The sequence below is a fragment of the Dryobates pubescens genome, chromosome 26, assembly GCF_014839835.1.
Source record: "Dryobates pubescens isolate bDryPub1 chromosome 26, bDryPub1.pri, whole genome shotgun sequence".
Classification (NCBI taxonomy): Eukaryota; Metazoa; Chordata; class Aves; order Piciformes; family Picidae; genus Dryobates; species Dryobates pubescens.
Window position 1 is genome coordinate 7,922,127 of NC_071637.1, and position 22,110 is coordinate 7,944,236.

A 22,110-nucleotide genomic window follows, 5' to 3' on the forward strand; every position below is an offset into this window, starting at 1 on the left:
GGAAAACATCAGCTTGTAATTGTGTCATCATGCTAAAATGGTAGCAGACAAAAAAATAATCTCTAGTTTATGTACAACAAAGACATTAAAATAACAATCATCTTGCTTTTATTAATCAGTGCTAAGACTGGCTTCTGACTTCCTGTCCTCTAATGGGAACAGATTAGGCCCTTTATGTTTGGAAAGAGACTCAGCCAATTCCTGTCGCAGAACTCCAGTACTTAGATCAAATGAATAAATAAAAAAGAGTTAGAAAAACTTAATTTGTCAGAAAGCCACCATCATGAGTGCTCTCATCTCTTTCCTATCATAGGAACTGTTTTTGCATCTCACTGACAAAAGCTTCTGGCTACGTATGTAAAGATTTGTAAAATACTGCCTTCTGTAAGCTGGTATAATCTGTGCCAGAAAATAGAACCCCAGCCCCTGCATGTGAAGAGCTCCTCCTCCAGAGTTCAGTTGCAGTGGCACCATTGGTTATTATTGTTGAGCTTTAAACATATTCTGCAGTACATGGTTTACTGGGCTTTGATGCTTGCTCCTGAAAGGCAAGGAAACAAATTTTCCTTCAGAAATGTTTGATATAACGTTACCCTCTGCAGAGTTAAAGTGAATTAGTTACAGGAAAGATAGTAGCTGGAGCAAATGAAATAAGCAGTAAATGCCTCTTCACTCTCCCCTTTTCTGATGTTCCTTTTGGCTGCTCCTGTAAGGAATGCAGCAAGCAGTGGCTCTGCTCACACTATTGATTGAAGCGTTTGCATGTTATAGATTGCAGCTCTGCACTGGCCTGCTTTCTGGGGCAATATCAGTGTCTTCAGTGTATCAGATCTGCTTGCACTTGCATTTCTCTCTTCCATATGAGGTTCTGCTGTTCCATACATTGTTCAACATTGTGCACTGACTGTTACAAAACAATGCATGTAAAATACTGTTCACAGCCCCAGTGAAGTTTCTCTTCATTAACTGGTGCCGTACAGCTCTCCATTCTTAATAAAACAAAAGCAATAAAATAACAAAAGCTAAAACTTGGGAGCTCTCTCTCTAGTATGAATGCCTGAAGGCCAGCAGAGCAGCATATTGCAATAGGAGTTGTTGGGTCCCTTTCTTAGTAGAGTTTCTTGTCTGGATTCGTCTGACAGCATCCCAGCTTCTTTGTTACAGGTGTGCCATTTATACCTCTGGTGTTAAATTAACCACATTTCCCAAACTGTTTGAATCTTGCTACTACAACAGGCTGACACTTTCCCCCGTGCCAGGGTTCCTTTGATTATGCTATTTTTCCCAGTTTATGCTCTATCAGCTACATTTTAAATGCTGTCTGAGATGAAGAAACACACTGCAGATTAGGTGATGTTAGGGTTAACCATTTCAAATGGATTGTAGTACGTTGAGAAATTATGTTCTTGCCAGTCATAGTTGTGGTGAGCCTGTTGGGAACTTTTGTTTGCCCATATTTCTGTGGATTCTTGTCCCTGCAGTATGGTATGTGCCTCCACTTATTTCTGTAACCATGTAATATATACTTTTGTGATGGTGTCTCATCAGAGGAATGTCTGCAGAAATTGTGGTCTCAGTGTGACAAAAGCAAACATTTCTGTGTTTATTTTGTTCCTATTTTAATTACACATACACAAAGTTGACCTTTAAAATGAGTTTCCATTTACAAACATTTTACTTTAAGAAAAAAAAATGAAATAAATTCCTAATTGATACTGAGGGCTGGAGGGCTTAGCTAAGATGGGGATGCTGAATCTTGAAGCACGTTGACAGCAGTTCTAGGTTCAAGCTGCCTCCTGGGTAAACACACCAAACAGATGCACTATTTGGCTGATGGGAACTGGAGGCATACAGAAATAAAATGTTTATTATGGTCCTACCATAAAGCTGTAGTATGACCTGGCACTGCATTGAAGTGTCCATGGAACCCTTAAGTCAAAGACTTTCTTCTGCATGAAATTTGTTTGCTCGAGTATTGTTAACGCTTCAGTTTTTCACTTGAAGTCCTTAGAGGATTATAAAAGAACAGAGGACCCAGACTAAACTGGTACAATACCCAAGAAGATTAATATGACCTGGTAAAAAAGTTTAAATAGGGAATCCATGCTCTGGATTTTCCATGCAGAGTAATTTGTGTTCAAATTTGGATGAAATTGGCATGAAGGAATTTTGGAAAGGGATTTTCATTCTGATTAGGCTTTTTTTAATATGGAAAACTTGCAGATTTTCCCAGTAGCCTAAGGTGATGCTCAAACAGAAGCAATACATCACCCCTGTTGTCCATCAGATTGACTCTCTCTGGATATACATTTATAGATTAAGTTGAAAGAAATAAAGGCAGGGAAATCACTGAATAGTGGGAGTTGGAAAGGACCTCTGAGGATCATCTAGTCCAGACCCCTTGCTGAAGCCAAATTACCCAGATCAGGTTGCTCAGAACCAAGCCCAGGTGGGTTTTGAAAGTCTCCAGAAGAGACTCCACAACCTCTTTGGGCAGCTTGTTCCAGTGCTCCAGCATCCTCAAATTAAAGAAGTTATCCTTATGTTTAAATAAAGATCTGAATCCTGTATAAATACTTTCAAAGAAAATTAGCCATAAGTGTGTGTGTAGCTCTCAACTCATGCAGAGGGCTGTTGTTTGTGCAGTCAGTCTGTGTCTTACCTTTCACTGAGCTACTTGAACTAATCTGTGAGGCAAGAGGTAAAGTGAAGCTTCAGCCACTGGTGACATTCCTCCCCTCCCGCCCCAACCTTTTCTCCCTTTTAACAAATGACCACAGAGCTGCTGAAGGCCACACTGCTGTTAGTAAATTGCCTGTTCTCCTCCAAAGTGCTCTGGGTAAGCAAGGTCCCTGAGAAGGTGTAATTTTTACACAGGCATGCTCTGACAAATGTGGATTCTACTTCCTTGCTCTGAGTAAAGCTGGAGTCTCTCTCTAGCCCTGTAGCACCGTCTGCTTATGGAGTTCATTACTGCCTTCCTGTCTGCCCTCCCCCAGCTTCACACAGATGTCCAATTAACTCCCCGCTTCCTCTACACTTTCCTCCATCTCTTTATGCTGCCACGTAGATGTTTTCACTTGGGACACCCACCACCTTTTAAAAGTGTTTTATCAACTCATTTTCAGTACCTCTGCCTTCTCCTGAAGACTGACACAGATGGAATTGCTTTAAGGGACTCCACTGGCCCTCTCTGTGACTCATTTTCCTGATGGCTGCTTATGTCGTGGTGGTGGTAGTGGTTCATACTTCCTCCACTTGGGTTTTGTTTGGGATCTTTTTAAAAAGTGTTGCACATCACCTAAGAGCATTGGTAACTGTTACATGCATTTAGAATCAATACCTGTATTGCAGAGCAGTGGTGAAATGGCAGTGACTAGAAGTCAAACAGGTGAAGTGGGGGCCAGACTCTTGTGAGGAAGGTAACGGTGGCTGGATCTTTTGTCAGTATGTTGAAGTAAAGAGACACCAAAGTTTCACTTTCTTCCATTTACTGAGCTTCTAACTGGGGAGGTTTACTGGTTGCTTTTGCAGTGCAGAGGGGCACTGGAGAAGAGGCAGAGAAGCCAGCTGGGGTTGAAAATCACTGCAGCTGTCTTAATGCAAGTCCCACACTCATTCTTGGGTAGCTGTAAAAGAGATAATCTGGGTCCAATATACTTTGAAAAATAGGAACTTGACTGTTGCAAGAGGAGAAATGTCCCATCTTTGTTTCCTAGCATCAAAACTGTCTCAAGTAAATAAGTCATCTACAGCAGTCTGCAAAATTATGAAAGATGTTAATAAAACCTATGCAACTTATTTTAGTACAGGGAAGGTTATTCACAAAACAAATTCAAATCTCAGGGAAAGGGCAGTAAGGAAGGAACTGGGCACAGCAGTACTTAAACATATGGGTTTCATTAATGTGAGAATGAGTGAAGTGTTGGAAATTCTCAGTGAATTCAAGAAACACCTGGGCTCCTTTGTGGAGAGGAAAGATCTGGTGAAAGATCTGGGGTGGAAGTAAAAATGCTTGAATTTTAAATATAAAGGATCTGGGACCAGATGAGGGGGGTTTTCACTGTAAGGAATGCCTCATGTTCAAATTTTTGCAGCATGAATATATCCTGCTAGTGTCCTGGTTTCAGTTGTGTGACATAGGCTGATATTTGTTTGTTTTGGTTGTGACCACAGTATTAGGGTTTCCCCCCCACCTCTATTTCCAGTCATCAGGAATAGGATCCCAGCAGCTAACAAAGTTTTACCAAAATCCAATCATGGGAGGCAATACATTGGCAATGCACCCAAAGAAAGGTGACAGCCAGAGAAATTACACTGTGCTATAGTCTTATGAAGATAAAATAGTTCTAGGGGCTGGTAATAGGAAGCGGTGAGAGAGATCTTTAGCCAGAAGTCAGAGTTTCAAGTTTCATGCACTGACACTATTGCTACAACCAAAGTACAGTTACTGTGTGCTAGCTTTGGTGAAAAGGTTTTGTCCAGCCTCCAGTGGACAGGTTTCCATCTCCTGCACCATCACCATGTGTCCTGAGAACTTCTGTAAAGAAACTTGCCTTTGAATTTGCCCATTTAGGTCAGGACCTGCTGCTCAGTGTATCTGGCATGGTAGTGGTAGATGTGACCCAGCAAAGCAGTTCCTTGGATGCTTTCTGTATAAGCATCCATTTTAAACATGACAGCTGTTCAGAGGCACCAACGCAGATCTGACAATTTCGGTTTGTGTTTCTCTTTGCAACATCTAAGCAGAACTTCATGGCACATGACCAGAAATGTTTATTCCTTGGTGACCTGGTGCCATAGCAAATTCCTTGTCACTTGCATTACTGAAATGCTTGAGTGCTCTTTAGGATTATTACTGAACATCAAGTGAAATACCATATTGGCCAAAACTATGTCAAAGCTTATGCCATCAAGTCTTGGCATGCTCTGAGTCCTAGGCCCAGCTGTTGGGGCAAAATCATAGAACTGTTTTGGTTGGAAAGTATCTCTCAAGATCATTAAGTTCAACCCTTGAGATCATTGACTCCAACTGTTGAAAAATATTGCTCTCTTTTTAGTTTTTAAGAGAGTAAGAAGTTAGGATATTTTTTAATGAAAACCAAACAAACCCTAATTATATATGTTAAAAAAAAAAAAAAGGTTTTAAATCGCATGTTTCACAAAGTGGAGAAACATCTCATCGGCTGGTATCCTTCTCTTCCTGTCTGGGCCATTTTCTGTGGCCAGCAGGCAGCTCTGTGGGTGATGTAATGGTTGTGTGGCCGCGAGGTGCTCTGCTGGGCTGAGCCTCCAGGAGTCACAGCGAGTAAGGTTTACGACTGAGTCTCCCCAGCGCTCGCACAGGCTCTGCCCTGCTTCCCTTATGCTCTCTGTCTACCAGCATGTTACCCTTCCCCCACCTCTTTCACAAAGTGTTTCTCCCTGAGGCAAATTTCTCGCTGTCTGGAGTACCAAACATGCACAGGCACTTTATTTATTTTTTTTTTCTTTAAGATTTCCTAGTGTAGCTATTATAAGGCAGCAATAGCTAAAAGGACTGTTTCACATAGGGTCTGCTGCTTTCAGTAGAGAGTGTGTGTGCCTCTGTAAAAGAAAAAAAGAAAAAGTAGTAAAATAAATACCCCCCTCGTTTATGGCTAAGTGGGGTCAGGTTTCTTCCCTTTCCTTTCCTTTTCTTTCTTTCCTTTCCTTTTCTTTCCTTTTCTTTCCTTTCCTTTTCTTTTCTTTCCTTTTCTTTCTTTCCTTTCCTTTTCTTTCCTTTCCTTTTCTTTTCTTTCCTTTCCTTTCCTTTCTTTCCTTTCCTTCCTTTCCTTTCCTTCCTTTCCTTTCCTTTCTTTCCTTTCCTTTCTTTCCTTTCTTTCCTTTCCTTTCTTTCCTTTCCTTTCTTTCCTTTCCTTTCTTTCCTTTCCTTTCTTTCCTTTCCTTTCTTTCCTTTCCTTTCTTTCCTTTCCTTTCTTTCCTTTCCTTTCCTTCCTTCCTTTTTTTTTTTTTTTTTTTTTAAAGTGTCTTTACTCAGCAGTCACATATTTTTTCTTGTGGTAAAAAATGCAACATGAGCAGATGGCAAGTATTAACACATGAAATGCAGTGCCTGCCTGAAGTTGATTTAACGGTGCTCCAGGTTTCTGTCACTGGCTTGCAGTTAGTTAAGTCATGTTTACAAGTTAATGAATTTGTTCCACTTGAAATATTTGATGGTATGTGCTGAGGTTCAGTGGTAAAGGGATCCTTTAGGAGTAATCGAGGAAAGCATGAGGGTTTGAGACCCTGAGCTTGTGGGTTGGTTGGGTTTGGTTTGGTTTTGCTTTCCTTTGACTGATTATAGCATTTTTTGCTATTAATATGAAACTGAGGGGGTAACAGTAGATAGCAATACGCAGCGATCCTGCTTTGAGCACTGCAGGGATACCATACCCTATAGCAGCTCCATATGTGAACCCTGTAGCTTGCAGTTTCATTTCAATTGAATGTCCCTAAACCTTAGACAAGGATTTGAAAAACAAATAAGGTTTTATGTAGCGAATCAGGCAACATTTTCATATTTTTATATGGTCTGCTTCCGTGCTTGCTTTGGAAGTACGAGTGCAAACTATTAAATAGGCTGCTAAATATAAATTAGCCCACATTTGGCAGCAAAACTGCCTCGAATAGGGTGATAAAATTCAGTGTCTTTTCAGTTTGTGCAGAAGACTCCTTACTACAACACCACATGCTAGCTACCTAATAACATTTGAAACTACGCCAGCTCCAAGAATTATATTCTTAGTAAGAAACAAATGGTGGTTACTGGTAATTGAGCATCATATAGGCTTAGTGTTTTACCTAGCAGACTTCTTTCTGCATGAAATGCTCTGCTTATTGAAACTGCCTAAACTTGCAAACCAGTGCTCCTTGTCAAGCAATCTTAAGCATGAATGCACAGCAAGAGTTAACTTGTTTTTACTATTTGAGCAATCGGTGCCAAAATAGTATGTTCTGCAGGCTTAGTTGATATTTCTGGCATTGGGGTTTGAGTTTGTAAAACTCGGGATTTTAGTTTTGTTAGGGCTTTAATAACAGTTTATTCAACCAGGACTGAAGGTCAAGTTCCTCTTTAGAAAGGATACTAAGCTTACCTTTTACTCAAAATGTAAGATCACAACTGCTAGATAAGGCCAAATTAATTGCTCTAACCATGCGTGAGAGTATGTTTCATACCTAAAACCTGACAGTGATTTACTGTATCCTTTAGGAAGGCTTCTCCCAAGCAAACAGTGCTCCGATAAGTAGGGTTAGGATCAGGCTGTGAGCAGGGGCAGCAGTGCAGCTTGCTGGACAGGCAAGCCTGAGGTGGGAGGATTTTAACTACCTGAGAGATGGTGCAGTTAACCCCTGCCTGTCCTGAGTGCTCTGTGCTCCTGCGGCAAGCAGCTCATACACAGGAATGAGGCTTGTTAACCCCTGCTTTTTATTGGGCTTTATGGATGTGTGACATCATTGGCAGCCAATCAGAAAGTGCTTTAGGGCAGAGTTTAAAAGCTATTTCATAATATATTTATATTCAGTGCAGATATTTTTGGGCTTCAGTAGCATTCGTTTTGTCGCAGAGTCCATGTGTCAATATGGCTTGGGGGGAAAAAAAGAAAAGAAGGTATGAAAATAGCATGTTTGCCCTTGGTTTGTCGTCATTCAGCTGGGTGGCAAAATGCTAGAGCCAGCATAGCTGGGGTGCTGCAAAACTGTTATTATGGAAAAGATTTTTTTCCCCCCTCCAGCAGCAGTAATGCTGTGAGCCAATCTTGGGCAATGATTGCGTGCTCCCTGCTCTGCTGCGCCTGCTTAAATAGCCAGACCTGCAAATATTTCCCAAGCTGCTCTGGCTTGCCAAGAACAAAAATGCAAGAGAGTCTGCAGAAATGTGCGTGTGCCTGTGCCAGCCAGAGTCACCCCAGCAGCTGGGCTGGGCGCTGCTGGAGTCAGCCCCTTCCCCAGCCCTTGCACAGCACCCACACTCTGGTGTGCACCGTTGTGGGGTCACATCCAGAGTGTTTTGCTTCCTGTTAGGTGACATAACCTTACAGTATTGAAGGAGAACCATTTGCTGACAGCGTCTCTTCCAGAAAAGTCCGGTTAATCCGTGCTAGCCCCACACCATTCCTGCTTAACTCTTTAATTTCCAGAGTGCCTCCTGTCGCAGGACCATGTGGGATTGTAAACCCAAACTGTTACAATCATTTTCAGAGCATAATAGCAATTTTTGGTATCAATCCTTACAAAGACGAAGCTGTATTTCTTTTTATAGAAGAAAGAAATGGAGACTTTTGTCAGTGAGGGGATTAGTATTACTTTTATTTTGGGCTGTTTCTCCTCCTCACTTAAGCACTGTGGCCATGTTCCTGTCAGGCTGCTGAAAGTCACTATTCATATATGTTCCACTACAGGCCTGCAAAGCTCCTGAGCAAAGGTTTGGGAGGAAGTCTTTCAGGGGCTAGCTGTAGCTCTAGCATACTGTTCAGTGTTCACAGATGAGTTAGAAAATGAGCTATACAATGAGATCAGAAAGCTTGTTAACAGTTGCTTTGAGATCAAATGCCAACTGCAGGGAGCTAGAGACAGACCCTGCAGTATTGGGAGACTGAGCAGAAAAACTTGCAGCCAAAACGTAATTCAAGGCGATGCAGATGGGGTTGATGTGAGTGAGCCTTACATGTATGGGTTGATTTCTAAACTCATGTTTCTCACTAAAGAAAAACATCATGGCCTCATGAAAACCTTCAGCTCATCTTTGACTTGAAAGGAAATGGAATGATAGGAATTATTACAGGTGTAAAGCAAAAATGAAAACCTTTGTGTGACACTGGGAATCTCTGGCTTCATCTTTAATACTGGCTGAAGCTATGGTCCTATTGCAGCACAACTAGAAAAGGCATCTGGAATGGGAGTTTGGAACCACATCCCTCTGGGGAACAGCTAAGCAGACCATGATTTTAGTCTTTTCCACACTGAAGAAGAATGCACTGGAGTTCTTTGAAATCTAAAATTGCGTGAGACAGTAAGTAGAAATTATTACCAAGAAATAGTCTCAAAGTTAGCTAAAGGAGAAATTTTGTGCAATATATCACTGAAGTTTGGAACTTACTCTTGTGGTAGTAAATGGAAGAAGATTTATGTTAAGATTTATGTTAAATTGGATCCAAGTCATTTAGAAAAGTTATTTCTCTGTTTCTAGGAACCCATATGCTGAAAATTCCTGTAGGTTAGGAGAATATTCGAGGCAGTAATGCCACATACTTGCCATGTTTTTATGCTCTAATCATCAGCTGTTGGTCTCAGCTGGAGACAAGTTACTAAGCTTTGATGCAGCAGTGTAGGCACACTGGCTATTCTTGTGTTCGTGGACAGATTTCTTCTTGTACTACTGCAGAGCAGCATCACAGCCGCTGACGGGAGGCTGACATACAAGCCAAACCTCATTGATCTTTGTTTCCTGCTGTATTACTCTTGGAAACTGAGTGCAATTTTCCATCTCCTGTGACTTGTGGGTGGGTCAGTGTTTGTCTGAATGCCTTCCCAGTGAGTGTTAGGATATTGTATAATCTGCCAGGCTAAATCTAATGCTTCCAGTTTTGCCACATTTCTAGTATCTGCTGGGTTGTCCGAGGTGCTGTCTGCTTTCCATTCCCGTTGCCTTATATGGAAATATAGCAGGACTAGGACCTGTTTTAATACTTTATGGATAATTTTTCTAGCACAATTTCTCTATCAGGAATGTTGAGTTTGTTCTGACTGTGAAGTCACAGGAATGATATGACTGTGGTGTAACTGGATAAGGGGAGAGCAGTTGGTGTCCTTTGTCTTTAGGAAGTCTTTTGATAGAGACACCCACAGCATCCTTGTATCCAAATTGGGATGTTAGGATGTAGATCAGTGGGCTGCTAGATAGGTGAAAATAGTGATTAGACTCAAAGGGTAGTTGTTAATGTTTGTGTTCTACCTGGATGCTTGTTCAGAAGTAGTTTGCAGTAACCTGAAGGAAGGGACAGAATGTATATTCCTTGAGTTTGTGGATCACAGTGAACTATGGGGTGTGCTCCAGAATAGGCTTGCCTTTCCAAGGACATCAGCTGGCCAGAGGGATGTGCTCCAGTGGATCTTATTACATTCAACAAGACAAGCACTGAATCCTTCACCTGGGATGGACTAAGACTGCTATGGTACAAGCTGGGGACTGACTGGCTGAAGACCACCAGGGATCTTTTTAGATGATAAGCTAAGCATGAATTAGCAGTGTGCCACTAGAGAAGGCCAACTTGGAAGCGTCAGGAGAAACATGACTGATAGATTGAGGGAAGTGATTATTCTTTTTAACTGGGCATTCCTTGCTCAGTTTTGTATTTGTTGTTTTGTAGTGCAATAGTATTGAACACTGAGCCAGCTTGGGAAGTAGGCTCTTGCCTTGACTTGGCTAGTACTGCAGACTCTGAATCATTTACCCAGGAAAGGGGTGTCAACAACTTGTGCTTTGTTGTGTCTGTTTGGTCAACCTATTTTATTTTAGTTTTAATTAGCCTTATCTGATTCCCTCAATAATTACAGACTCCTCCTGTGTATAATGCTGCTTCATGCTCTAGATGGATGATGCTATTTTTGTTTACTTCTGCCTGTGATATTATTCCAGAAAGTGAAAACCCTTTGAGTTGTTCCTTGGGGAGCTCAGCTGCTCTTCCGTGTGCAAGAGGCTCCAAATGTTTAAATATCTTGGATGAGAAAATGTGTTGGTATGAATTGATTTGCAAAGGGATGTATCATTTGAGGCTATTACTATTCTGATACTGTATGTGCTTGCCTCAGACGCTGCATTAATAAAGAAAGAAGCCTGCTCATAAAAGCCTAGGAGTGACAGCCTTGGAATCTGCTGTTTATGCCTTAACTCATGGTTTCAGAAAGACTGAAAGCCAGGATAAGATGCCTGGGTGAGACTCCCTAGCCATTCACTTCAGCACCTTTGTGAAACGGCCTCTTAACACCAGCTTTCAAGGTCTGAGGATGTAACTGTCAGTTCCCTAGGACTGAGACTGTCAGCAAGTGATAGATTAGTGAGTAATGATTAGATTAATTTGGAGTATTGGACATGAGGAACAGACATAGCAGCAGACTTGGACTTTGCACATTTTGCTTGGGGTGCCACTGAATAATCTGAGTGCAGCACTGCAGGTTTTTGAGAATTTGTAATTTAACTTGTGCAAGTAGGCAGAAAACCTGCTTAACAAAACCTGTCTAACCCTAATGCCACATGGGGAGCCTGGCAGTAAGGGAATGGAATAAACAGCACAGAAATGCTGAGTTCAAAGCTCAGGGTTAACATGATTAAGACCACAGACAGAGTTCAAGTAATTTATTGCCTCTGCACCTCACTGACAATTGTTGAATAATATAAGTTAGAATTTTGGAGGTCATCAGGTCCAACTCCCTGCTGAAAGCAGAGCTAACTGAAGTTAGACTGGGCTGGCCAGGGTCTTGTCAAGCCTTGAACATCTCTGAGAAGGCAGATTTTACAGCCCCTCTGGGCACTGCTCCAGTCTTTGACCATGTCATTGTGTAGATTTTTTCCATATGTCTGATTGATGTTCTTCTTCCCACAACTGATGTCCATTGCCTTTAGGTTGATTTTAAATTTCTTTTTGCTGTGCAGTTCTGAGTTGAGCCCAACTCTATTTTCTCTATAAGCAGCTCTGTCTTCGCTCATTAGATAGTTGAAAACATCAACTAAATTGCACTACTTCTTCAGGCTGAAGAAAGTGGCTGTCTCAACCTCTCCCTATAATGTAAGTGCTCCAGCCCCTCAGCATCTTGATTGTCCTCTGCTGGACTTGCTTCGTGGATGCCAGTGCAGTAAATACTTCATGAACTGGGGATCACCAGACCAGAGTCTTGTACCTTAATAGAGGGAAGTGATCGCATCCCTCAGTCTGTTAGCTGTGCTCGTACTGATAGCAGGATGCTATTACCTTTTGACACTGCCAGAGATCTCTGCTGACCCAGGTTCAGCTTCCTGGCTCTGAGGAGCACCAGTACTTTCTCTGCAAAGCTGCTTTCTAGTCAGTTGTTAATTAGGTTGGCTAACCATTGTTTGCCCTCATTAGATCTGTGCTGACTCTTTTCAGTCGCCTCCTTTTCTTTGAAGTGCTGGAAATGGATTCCAAAAGGATTTGCTTCACATTTTCTGTGGGTCTGAGGTTAGGTTGAACATCCTGTAGATCCCTGTAGCTTCCTCCTTGGCCTTCTTGAAAAGACAAAAAAAAACCAAAGCATGAAATTTGGCTTTTTTCCAGTTGTTAGGAACAGCCTCTGATTGCCCTGACCTTTTAGATGACTGACAGCAGCAACTTTAGCATCCTCAAATGCATCCATCTAGTCCCATGGGTTTTGTTGTGGTTTTTTTTTCTGGTGCTGTGCTTAGTTGTTTTGGTTTGGTGTTTTTTTTTCCATTTGTTTGGGTTTTTTTGGTGGATTTCTTGGTGTGTGGGGTTTTGTTGTTGTTTTGGTGTTGTGTTTTTATTTGGGGCTTTTGTTTGTTTGGGGCTTTGTTTGTTTGGGGTTTTCTTGTTGTTGTTGGGTGAATGTTGGTTTTCTTTCACCGTTGTGCTGTAATAATCCCTTTTTGGATCTGCCCCTGCTGCATACACTTCCACAGACTGTGCCACTAGACAGGGACTTCGTAGTTCTGGGAGCAGAACTTGCAGTAAAAGCCATGACAAGGAATGCATGGAGTTATCTTACTGGTGAAATGAGAATGCTGTGTTAGAAGGATATTGTAAAGTCAAATGGCCAATTTCTGGCCTTTGTGCTCCTGCAGATAGAAATACTAGGTATTATTGTTCCTATTTATCTTAGTTTGTCTCATTCTTTCTTTTACTCCTCTTCCCTTTTGACTTTCCTGAAGATTAACACATGAGAAACAGCCCCGAATATATTCCTGTGCCTTGTTCGGAAGTAAGAGAGAGGCTGAGTGCTCTGAAGCCAGGGCAGGCTGCCTTAGGAAGCCTTACGGACACAGCCTGTCAGACCAATCACAAGTGGTAGCAGAAAAACAAACCCAGACTTTCCTTTTTAAAGGACATGCTCCTTCTGGCAACAGCATATTGGGAAAATGATTATATTAGTGAGAAACGAGATCTGTCACCGGAGAGGAGAAAGCCTGGTGGGTAAGAAGCCCGAGCACAGAAGCTTAGACTGTACACACACAGAGGACACGTTTTTGTGGCGAGGTTCTTCAAAGCTGTCACATCTCTTCTGCATCCCACACTTGGTTGGCAGGAGAGGAGCCACTGCATCCTTGTTTTTCTGTCTCCTTACTGAACAGCTAATAAACTGTACTTGCCCTGGCTTCAGCAAGATTATTGATTTGTGCAGGGATCATTATTGCAGCTGCTGAGTAGATCTTTGCTGAAGAGATTGGGCTGGGGGGGAAAGGATGTTGTGGGTTGTTGGTTTGGGGTTTTTTCCTTTCCTCCTGTGCCTATTCTAAATTCTATTTATTTATTTATGGACTGAAAATAGCTCTTTGACTGGTTTTACATGTTTTTGTGGCACTGTACTTCATGAAGGGAAGCCTGATTTATTCTTCCCCTATGAGATCCTAGTCATAAATGAAAAGTTGTCGTTAATAACTAATTACAGCCAAAAGCTGTAATTTCTGGAGCTTGCATAAAATTGGCCTTGCTCTGAAGTGCTAACCCAGAATATTTGGAACAACAGGAAGAAAAAAACCTTACGATTTATGATGGAAATGATATTATAACCATGTTAAAAAAGAGTAAGGCATGTGCCTTCTGAGTTACAAAGCCAACAGAGGAGGGAGTGAGCTTCATTCTGATTGGCAAACTTCCCATTTCTGTTGTGTATTATTTGCTTCATAAGCTGTTTGAAGAGTGAGACCTGCACAGTGAGTCTGTGAGCTATTTACTGTGTTTTTGAGACCCATAAATAATACTAGAAAGTAGTATGATTGCCTTGTGTTTGCAAACAGTGTGCCTCAACCTCTACATTGTACTCTAATAAGGAGTCTAGTAACAGAACACTAGAGAAAGAACCTTCTCTCCCCCCTCTTTCCCCACACCTGTTGGTCAATCAGAGATAAGAAAATCAGTGCATGAGTCAATAATTGTCTGGAAAGCCTTCACTAATCTCACAGACTTGAAGGAAAAGGGGGAAAGTAAGGTGGTGTTCAGCCAGAATTCTGTAAAGAGAGAATTTGGAGAGGTTGCTGCAAATGTTTGTGAATGCTGTGGGTGTGGTCAGATGTCCCATTTGGGTGACTCCAGCTCATGAGGGGCACAGGTACCAGAGTCAGAGAAAGATTTTTCTGTTTTCCCAGGAACAAAATTCTGTGGCTTGGGCTCCTCATCTAGTCACACTCTGGGCTTATAGAATGATAGATTTCTTTACCTTGCTGAGATAAGCAAAGGTGCTGTGTGTGTGAAGTCAAGAATGGAATCCAAGTCTTGTAAGTCAGCTGCATAAAATACCTGCAGTATGGGAGATGAGCCAAAACGGGGGTCTGAAGCTTGTGTTCTGAAAATTGGAGAGGTTTCACATTATTCTCTCTGCCTCTCCTGAAGAGGAGAACTTGCACCCATGCTCTTGCTTTTGTAATTAATAGTTTTGGCACCTTAGTACAAACTTCATCAGTGATCAAAGGTAGTGTGCCAGGCTGAACTGGCATGGCTCTGATGTGGCAACACACTTCCTTCTGTTGATGGAGAGAAAAATAACCTCTGGGGGAGGAATGGGGAGGATAGCTGTAAGTGGTGAAGCTTTAAACCAGTGCTGCAGGCTCTGCTAGAATTCTCCTGTCAGTCCTGATTTAGATCTGGGCTCTGCCATGACTTGCTCTCCATTGGGACATCCAGCCCAACCTTCCTGCCTTGATTTCCTAAGGTGCAGTAGGGCTTGACTAGTTTGTAAGGCTGTTAGGATTAGTCTTCGATCTTCAGTCTGTTTTGAAGGTGCTACTTAAAAGGTGGATCCTTGACCCTGGTTAAACCCCTTTATGAAGCTTCTGAGAAGTTGTTAGTTAGCTAAGGAGAAGCCTTAGTGCTTGTTTCTTCCCACTTGTGCAGGTGACACGCTGTGTTACACCTTCAGTGGCATGTTTCCTCAGCACATACTTTAGAGAAGAGCTGAGTTTCTTCTGTCTTGGCACAGTGAGGTTGGTAGCCCCACAGATGGGGGAGAAGAATTACTATGGAAGCCAGCCTAAGTGGAAGAAGAGTCTCTGATGTGGCAATAATGGACATCAGATCCCTTCTCTTTTAAAAACATCCTTGTTAAATACTTTGTATGTAGCAAGTGTTTAACAGAGGAGAACATGGGGGTGAGGATTTGTTGTGCTCAGCATCAGAGCTGATGTGTGAAGAACATTTTGGTTCTGTAAGTCATAACTTTTCCCAAAACTTGTCTCTTGGGAGTCCTCTGGCAGCTGTGCTGGATGGGTTGGCAGCACTCAAAAGGAGGCTGGTTGGTAAAGTCAAAGTTGGTAGGTTTTTAAGAAGTAAGTTTTGGAGCTTTAGTTATTTTTTAGTATAAATGAAAATTATTTTACCATCGTTATGTAAAATTGTATTAAAAATGAAGACTGAGAGGAATCCAAATCAGCATTTGTGACATTGTGTTGCTGGAAAAAGGTGGGGATGTTTGCTTGGGTTTGGAGCTGCTGAAGGAACAAGTTTCAGTTCATAGCATGGCTTAAGTTGGAAGGGACCTTAAAAGATACTTACTCCAACCTCCCTGCCTGGGCAGGGACACCTCTTGACTAGGTTTGTCCTATTTTGGTTTCTATAGTCCAGGTGTTGATTTTAATACCTGTGAGAATGACCAAATCTAAAAAACAACTTTTGCCCCATAGCCCAGAATGTCATTTTATCTTTCACAGCAGAGTTCAAATTGCTGTGGCAGGTTCCTGTGCAGAAGTGCTCCTAGAGTTGCTTCATTTTCTTTGGCTATCTGCAGTGGTTCTGATTCACTCCAAAAAGCTTGGCAGTCTTTCGCTGCAAACTAACAGGAGCAAGTCTGATTATTGGTGTCCAGGGACAGGTACATTTGAGCTGCCTCAGGTGGAAGAGAACAGATGTAAGAAGTGGATGCAGGAACTCGGCAAACATGACTAGCACTCAGGGCAAAGCCAGCACGGCAGTCCAGCAGAGTGAAGGAAATACTTTATTACTGCTCCTTTCTCTGCTTTGAGGCAGTGGAGTTGATCAGGAGCTCAGTGTAGGGGAATAAGTCTTTCAGCTACTAAGCTGAACTACCAAGGCTTTAAATTTGGTAACCTTAAAGGGCATTCCCCCCCGCTTTGGTCATGGTTTTTAATCTGGAATGATTGCTGCCAGAGTAAGAGTGAGGGTTCAACTTACCAGCTAAGTTTCCAGAAACATCACATATAGAATATTAACCTCAGTTTGCCTGTGTGAAATAATATCCCTCCTCCTTTTCTCAGGTAATCTTACTTTCTCTGCCTGTGAAAAAGCTCAGTGTTCTGGCTGTAGCACTCAGGCACACTGCAACAGCCTGGATAAGACATACTGCATGGAATAGGGGCAGAAATCCATCTAGTGATACCAAATCTCCTTGTTTGGGCACTTGGTGGCTATGCCAGCGCCCCTGCACCACAGACAGACCATACCTACTGTGCTGGCCTTGCTGCTTCCCAGAGTGTGAGAATCCTGATGAGCAGGTGAAGTGCTGCCTGTCCCTGATCTGTCTGGGAGTGAGACTGGCCAGGGGCAGATGGACCAACTGTGGGCTCATGGTCCCAGAGGGGTGGATGCCCTACATCTGTGTCATAAAAGCAGAACTAAAGTGCCCCTGTTCCATGCATTTCTAGATTATCTTGTAGATACTTATTTTGAAGGGAAACACCTTTCTGTGTTCACATCAGGAATCTTAACAGCACTCACAGTAGTGTTGCTGTGCAGACTGGCTTAAGCCTGGCTGTGAAAATGAATCTGGGGAAGCAGACACACTCAGCCTAGCATTTATTTTTCTTCAATAAAAGGTAGAATCTGCCTCTGAATTAAGCTCTTTCCGGGGTGTGATATAACCTGTAAGGGATCACCTTTTGACCCAGCTTTGCTGTTCTGATGCTGGGTTGCAGTTGTCAGAGAAACCAATGTGCTTAAATGGGTCATTTTCTTACTGCTCTCATTTGTTTAGCTCAATCAGCTGGAGGTTTGGCTTTTAGGGGCTTCAAACTGCATTTCTCAAGGGCTGCTTTTCCTGCCTTTAGGTATTGTGTCACACAACCTGTCTCCCTGCATAACGTAGCTGCCTGCTAAAACACAGCTGCCTCAAGTCTCTAAAGCTTCCACCAGAAGTTTTAATCTTTTGGGCATGATTCTACATGCCACTTCTTCTATTTGCCTGCAAGAGCAGAATTGTTGAGTATGCTTTATTTGTCAAAAGCTCTCTCCAGTGTTTTAATCCTTTCATTTCTACTATTTGGTCTAGCCTCGTGTAAACCTGTTACCCTTCCTTCTAAATGCTAAACTCCTCTGGAATTCCTTTAATAATTCACAGAATCATAGAATGGCTGAGGTGGGAAGGGACCTTAGAGACCATCTACTCCAACCTCTGGGCAGGGATGCCTCTTAACTAGGTTCAGCTGCTCAATGCTTCATCCAACCTGGCCTTGGACACCTCCAGGGAGGAGACATCTGCAACCTCCCTAGGCATCCTATTCCAGTCCTACCACCCTTGTATGAGGACATTCACTGTTGAATCTGTAAGTTAATAAATAGTTCCCAAGTTTGGAACAGAATACAGAGCATCTCAATGGAGATCTGCCTCTAGCTTGTGTTTTTCAGGTGCAGTGGATGCTTGCTACTACTCTGTGCTGGGTTGTCTCAAACCTGACCTAAGAGAAAAAAGGAGAAATAAAGATTTAAGTAGTTGTACTAAATAGGTGTCACAGATGCTTACAGAGCCCAGTGGAATGATCAAACCTTGCCCAAGGCCTTTATAGCTGGATTAGACATAAACACAGTTTAGTCTTATGGCCACTTAGCCTTCAGCAAACTGCTGCAGTAGTCAGTGCCACTAGTGGTTGTATGTTACAGTACGGATCCTATCCCAATGAGAGTGCCTACTTTCTAAGGGCCATAATCTGGCCTTTATTAGATTGTGACAGCCATAAGTAATGTGTATACAGGTGAAAAGCTATTTGTTACTACTTAAACATTTCTCTTTTGATGACTTTAATAGGCTTTGGAATTTTAAGCCATTTCTTCCCTTTCCTCCTTAGCAGGCAACCATATCATTCTTCCTTTTAGGTTTCACAGCAGCCTAACCACAAAGGAATGATTTTATCTTCAGCCTGTGTGATGTGCAGAGCACTGTGATTCCTCATGCCCTTTTAACCCTGTGTGGTGTTTGTACCATTGTGAAAGCTGTTCTCAGACCCCTTCCTCAAAAAATACTGTCAAGGTGTATGGATTGGGATCTTTGCCTCATTCACTATTGATCCAGCAGTGGTACAGAGTGGGACAGAAGTCCCTTGAGCCATAGGAAATCTAGAGTCTACTTTTAAAGTCGGTTTGAGAGGCTCATGTCCTAACTCTAATTGCTCTGATCAGGGCGTGCTGCAAACAGATTGTCACTCAACCTCTTAATTACTGTAATTCACAACACTTATCCCTGCCTTGTTTTCTGCTGGTATGACCACTGGCAGTGCTGCCCGAGGAATGAAGGGCAGAGTATTTTACTCTGAAAATCCCAGTTAGCTTTGCTTTTATTTTCTGGAAAACAAAACAGATCCCTTTGGCCAGGGATTTTTCTCCTTTCTGTTTTGCAGAGGTGAACTTCCTTGCCAGTAGTTTTTAAATGATCAGTTGAGATTCTTCATGTTTTCATACTCAGGAGTTGTGACTGTTGACTTTTAGTTGAAAAAATTTACATCTTGCATGAAAAATTCTGCCCATTGAAAGGAGCTTATCTCCTTTTGAGCCTGCATGTGAAAAGGTTAAACCCACATGCATCTGTTGGGTTTTATCAATGGAAGCGTGTTTCTCCCCGCAGCAAAGTTTGTGTATCCAAGTAAGGAGCAAGTGCTCTGCTCTGAGGACACTGTTCTTACTGCTGAGATGTATAAATCAGGGGGTTTGTCAGCAGAGCCCTTTTCATCCTGCCTGCTCTGACAGCGCCAGCACAACAGAGCAGCTTTGGGAGCCAGTTCTAGGTCCTAATATGAATTAGTATTTACCTCTTAAGTTGTGCCTAGGTGTCTGTGAAGAGCCAAGATCTATGCCAGAGAATTAGCGGGGGATACTCCCAAGCAATGTCTGTGACTAGATGTACATCTTGGAACACATGGATGAGAATTATGTACAAATGAAATGTGAAACTCACAACTGTTATCTGGAAATATGGCCAGTCTAGGTGCCTGAAGACCATTAGCTTTAGGGGAGGGAAAGGCTCTTCATTTTCCATTGAGACTGTGATTTTAGCTGGAGGTTTGAATTCCTGCACTACAGAAATATCATTTAATCCCCCTAATTCAAGATTAGTCAATTATTTGAGTTCTTAAAAACCCCAGAAGCAACCCCAAATCCCTTTCCATATTTCTTCTGTAGCCAGTATTTTGCAGTTACTAATTCATTTACATTTTTCTGTGCTTTAAAACTGATTTCCCCTGTGTTCTACTCTATTTTTATCTGCTCGATATTAATCCAGCTAAGATGATTGCAGAGTCTGTAGAATCAGGTCTGAAAGTAAACAACTTCACATTTTCAGCATTGTTTACAGAGCCAAGTACATGTGTTGGAAAGGAACTTCAGTTCTGAGCTGCTGACTCCTCTCCCCAGCCTCATGTCTCTTTGACATGATCAACTCCTTAAAGTATTGTTTCCTCCTCTCACAATAAGGTTGATTTCTGTTCTCTTCTTGTTTCAGAGTCAGCTTCCATCAGCGGCACGCTCCTGTGACCTGCCACAACTCTACCGAACAGAAGACTATTTCCCTGTGAATGATGTAGGTACTAAATATCCAAACCAATGACTTGACTAACAAAAGGGTTTTTAGGAAAGGCAGCTGCAGTTTGTTCTTAAGCCTCACACTTTACCACGTTAGAAAGAAGCAACTGTTGTATTTCAGACCTTTGGCTAGCATCTCACAAGGGAAGCAGAGAACTTCTGGTAATTTTGTAGCTAGGTGGAGGCTGGAACATTTGTTTATTCTGAGATTTGATCACAGTAGGTGGCACTTACTTGATAAGCTTCCTATCACTGAAGAAAACACAAAACCTGACTTTGTTTAGCTCCACACTTTAAAATGCTGAGAAGGTTGAAGAGTGCCCTAGTGTAGCATTTAAACCCCTCCAGTAATGAGCCAGTGCTGCCAGCCTCACAATGTCCAGATGTTACAAGAGAATGTGTCACTGTCAGAACATTGTCATTCAATAAACTGCACATGGCTGAAGCTTCCAGTGCCCTGTTCCAAACTAGAGACAGGATTTCACAAGTTGCTGTGTACCAGAACTTGAATGGTAGAAATAAACTTTCTGCAAAGCTGGACTTCTGGATGGACGATTTTGTACCGCAGATGCCATTTAGCCGGAAGTAGCAGAATTCCTCTCCACACCTGTAGCTTGGTGTTTGGCTTTTCAACTTCTAAAAAAGCCTCACTCTTTTTTTCTCTGAACAAGGAACATTAGAGAGAGGACCTTAGCTGCTTTTCAGATGATTGGCTTTGTATACAGCACAACATGGAGAAATACAAATCAATTCTCTTGGTTTAAAAATACCTGTGGAAGAACTCGAGCTGGAGGGCTCAGTGCAATTCTGTGAGGAGGGGAAAAAAAACCCCAGCTTATGGTGAAAGTAAAGCTACATGGCTTTGAGTAACCATGGAGACCAATGCTTCTCTGATGCAGAAATAAATGAACTCAACCTTTTCATATTTATTAGTAGGACTGATGATGAAAGATAAAGTTGAATTAAAATATAAAGCAGGAGAGAGAGCTAGTCAATGTCTGCCCCTGCAATGCAGGTGGTTGTAATGGAGGATGACAAATGCGCTGATACTAGAGAGGCAAATCAGTTATGAAAGGAACAAAATACTCTTAGTTATACCAACCTGTTTATCCAAATATCAGCTTCTTTATTAACAGAAATGAAAAGACAGTACACACAGCTTATTCCTGGAATCTTCTGGTTCTGATAAAAAACTGAAATAAAACTTGGTTTAATACCAGAGTGTATGAAACAGATGTACTACAAAATGATAAGCTGTTTACTGAAGCTGTATTAGTGGAGATTTGAAACCTGCTCGTTCTTGGTGCTAAGAATGCTAGAATTTAAAATACCTGGTGAATAGTCAGGTTTCTGTCTTGAAAAATCCATGTCTCAAAGGGTCATAAATCCATGTTACGTAGCAAGTTCTTGCTGCAGAAATGTTCCTGCTGAACAGAGGATGGCAGCATTAAATGTCACTTGCAATTTCAGTAAGATGAAGAGCTTGTGAAATAAAACTTCAATGCAGAGATTGCTGCAGAGGTTTTGATTGAGTTGAACTCCAAGTGAGTATCAAGGGTTAAGTCACAGCATTCAAAGGAAAAGGTGGAGCTCAAGTGTGACTTCAGTGTCTGATGCACGGGATAGAAAACTGGGAGTTTAGCAAAAAGCTGCCTGTCTGTCCCTGCTGGATAAGAACTGTTTAGTTTGGAGGCAAGCTCACTGGCTTCCAGGAGGGGGAGGGGATGGAAGGAGAGCAGTGGAACCGAAAGGAGGAAGAAAAGTGTAGTGCTGAGCCACTGCATCTCAGCTGGTCAGTGCAATGAGCAGTGCTTCAGAACAGGAGCTGTTACAAACCCATTGCACACCCATGAAAATACAGGGAGACATAAAATGGAGCTACCCTTCACAGGCTCAGGCTGTCCTTGCCCTCTGAGGTGCTCACCAGCTCTGAAAAAGAGTCCATGCTGATCACCTCCTGTTTCATTCTCAGCTGTTACAACCTTTAGATTTCAAGTAGCATGTTTGAGATGGAAAAGACATCCTCTTTGCTTCAGTTCAGATGAACTGGCTGAAACTAATTCTTTTAGAGTAAGTTAATGGTCTCTCCACTCTCCTGTGC

At 42.1% G+C, this 22,110-nt stretch overlaps 1 protein-coding gene across 1 annotated transcript in view; it reads left to right on the forward strand.

Moving 5' to 3' along the window:
* The window catches only part of BCAS4 (breast carcinoma amplified sequence 4), a 39,009-nt gene extending 18,966 nt beyond the window's left edge, over positions 1–20,043 (forward strand). Inside the window, exon 6 of the mRNA XM_054173353.1 lies at positions 19,930–20,043. Within this exon, the coding sequence (XP_054029328.1) occupies positions 19,930–20,034 (105 nt within the window). The 3' untranslated portion in view covers positions 20,035–20,043. The remainder of the gene's footprint in view (positions 1–19,929) is intronic.
* The last annotated feature ends 2,067 nt before the right edge of the window (positions 20,044–22,110 follow it).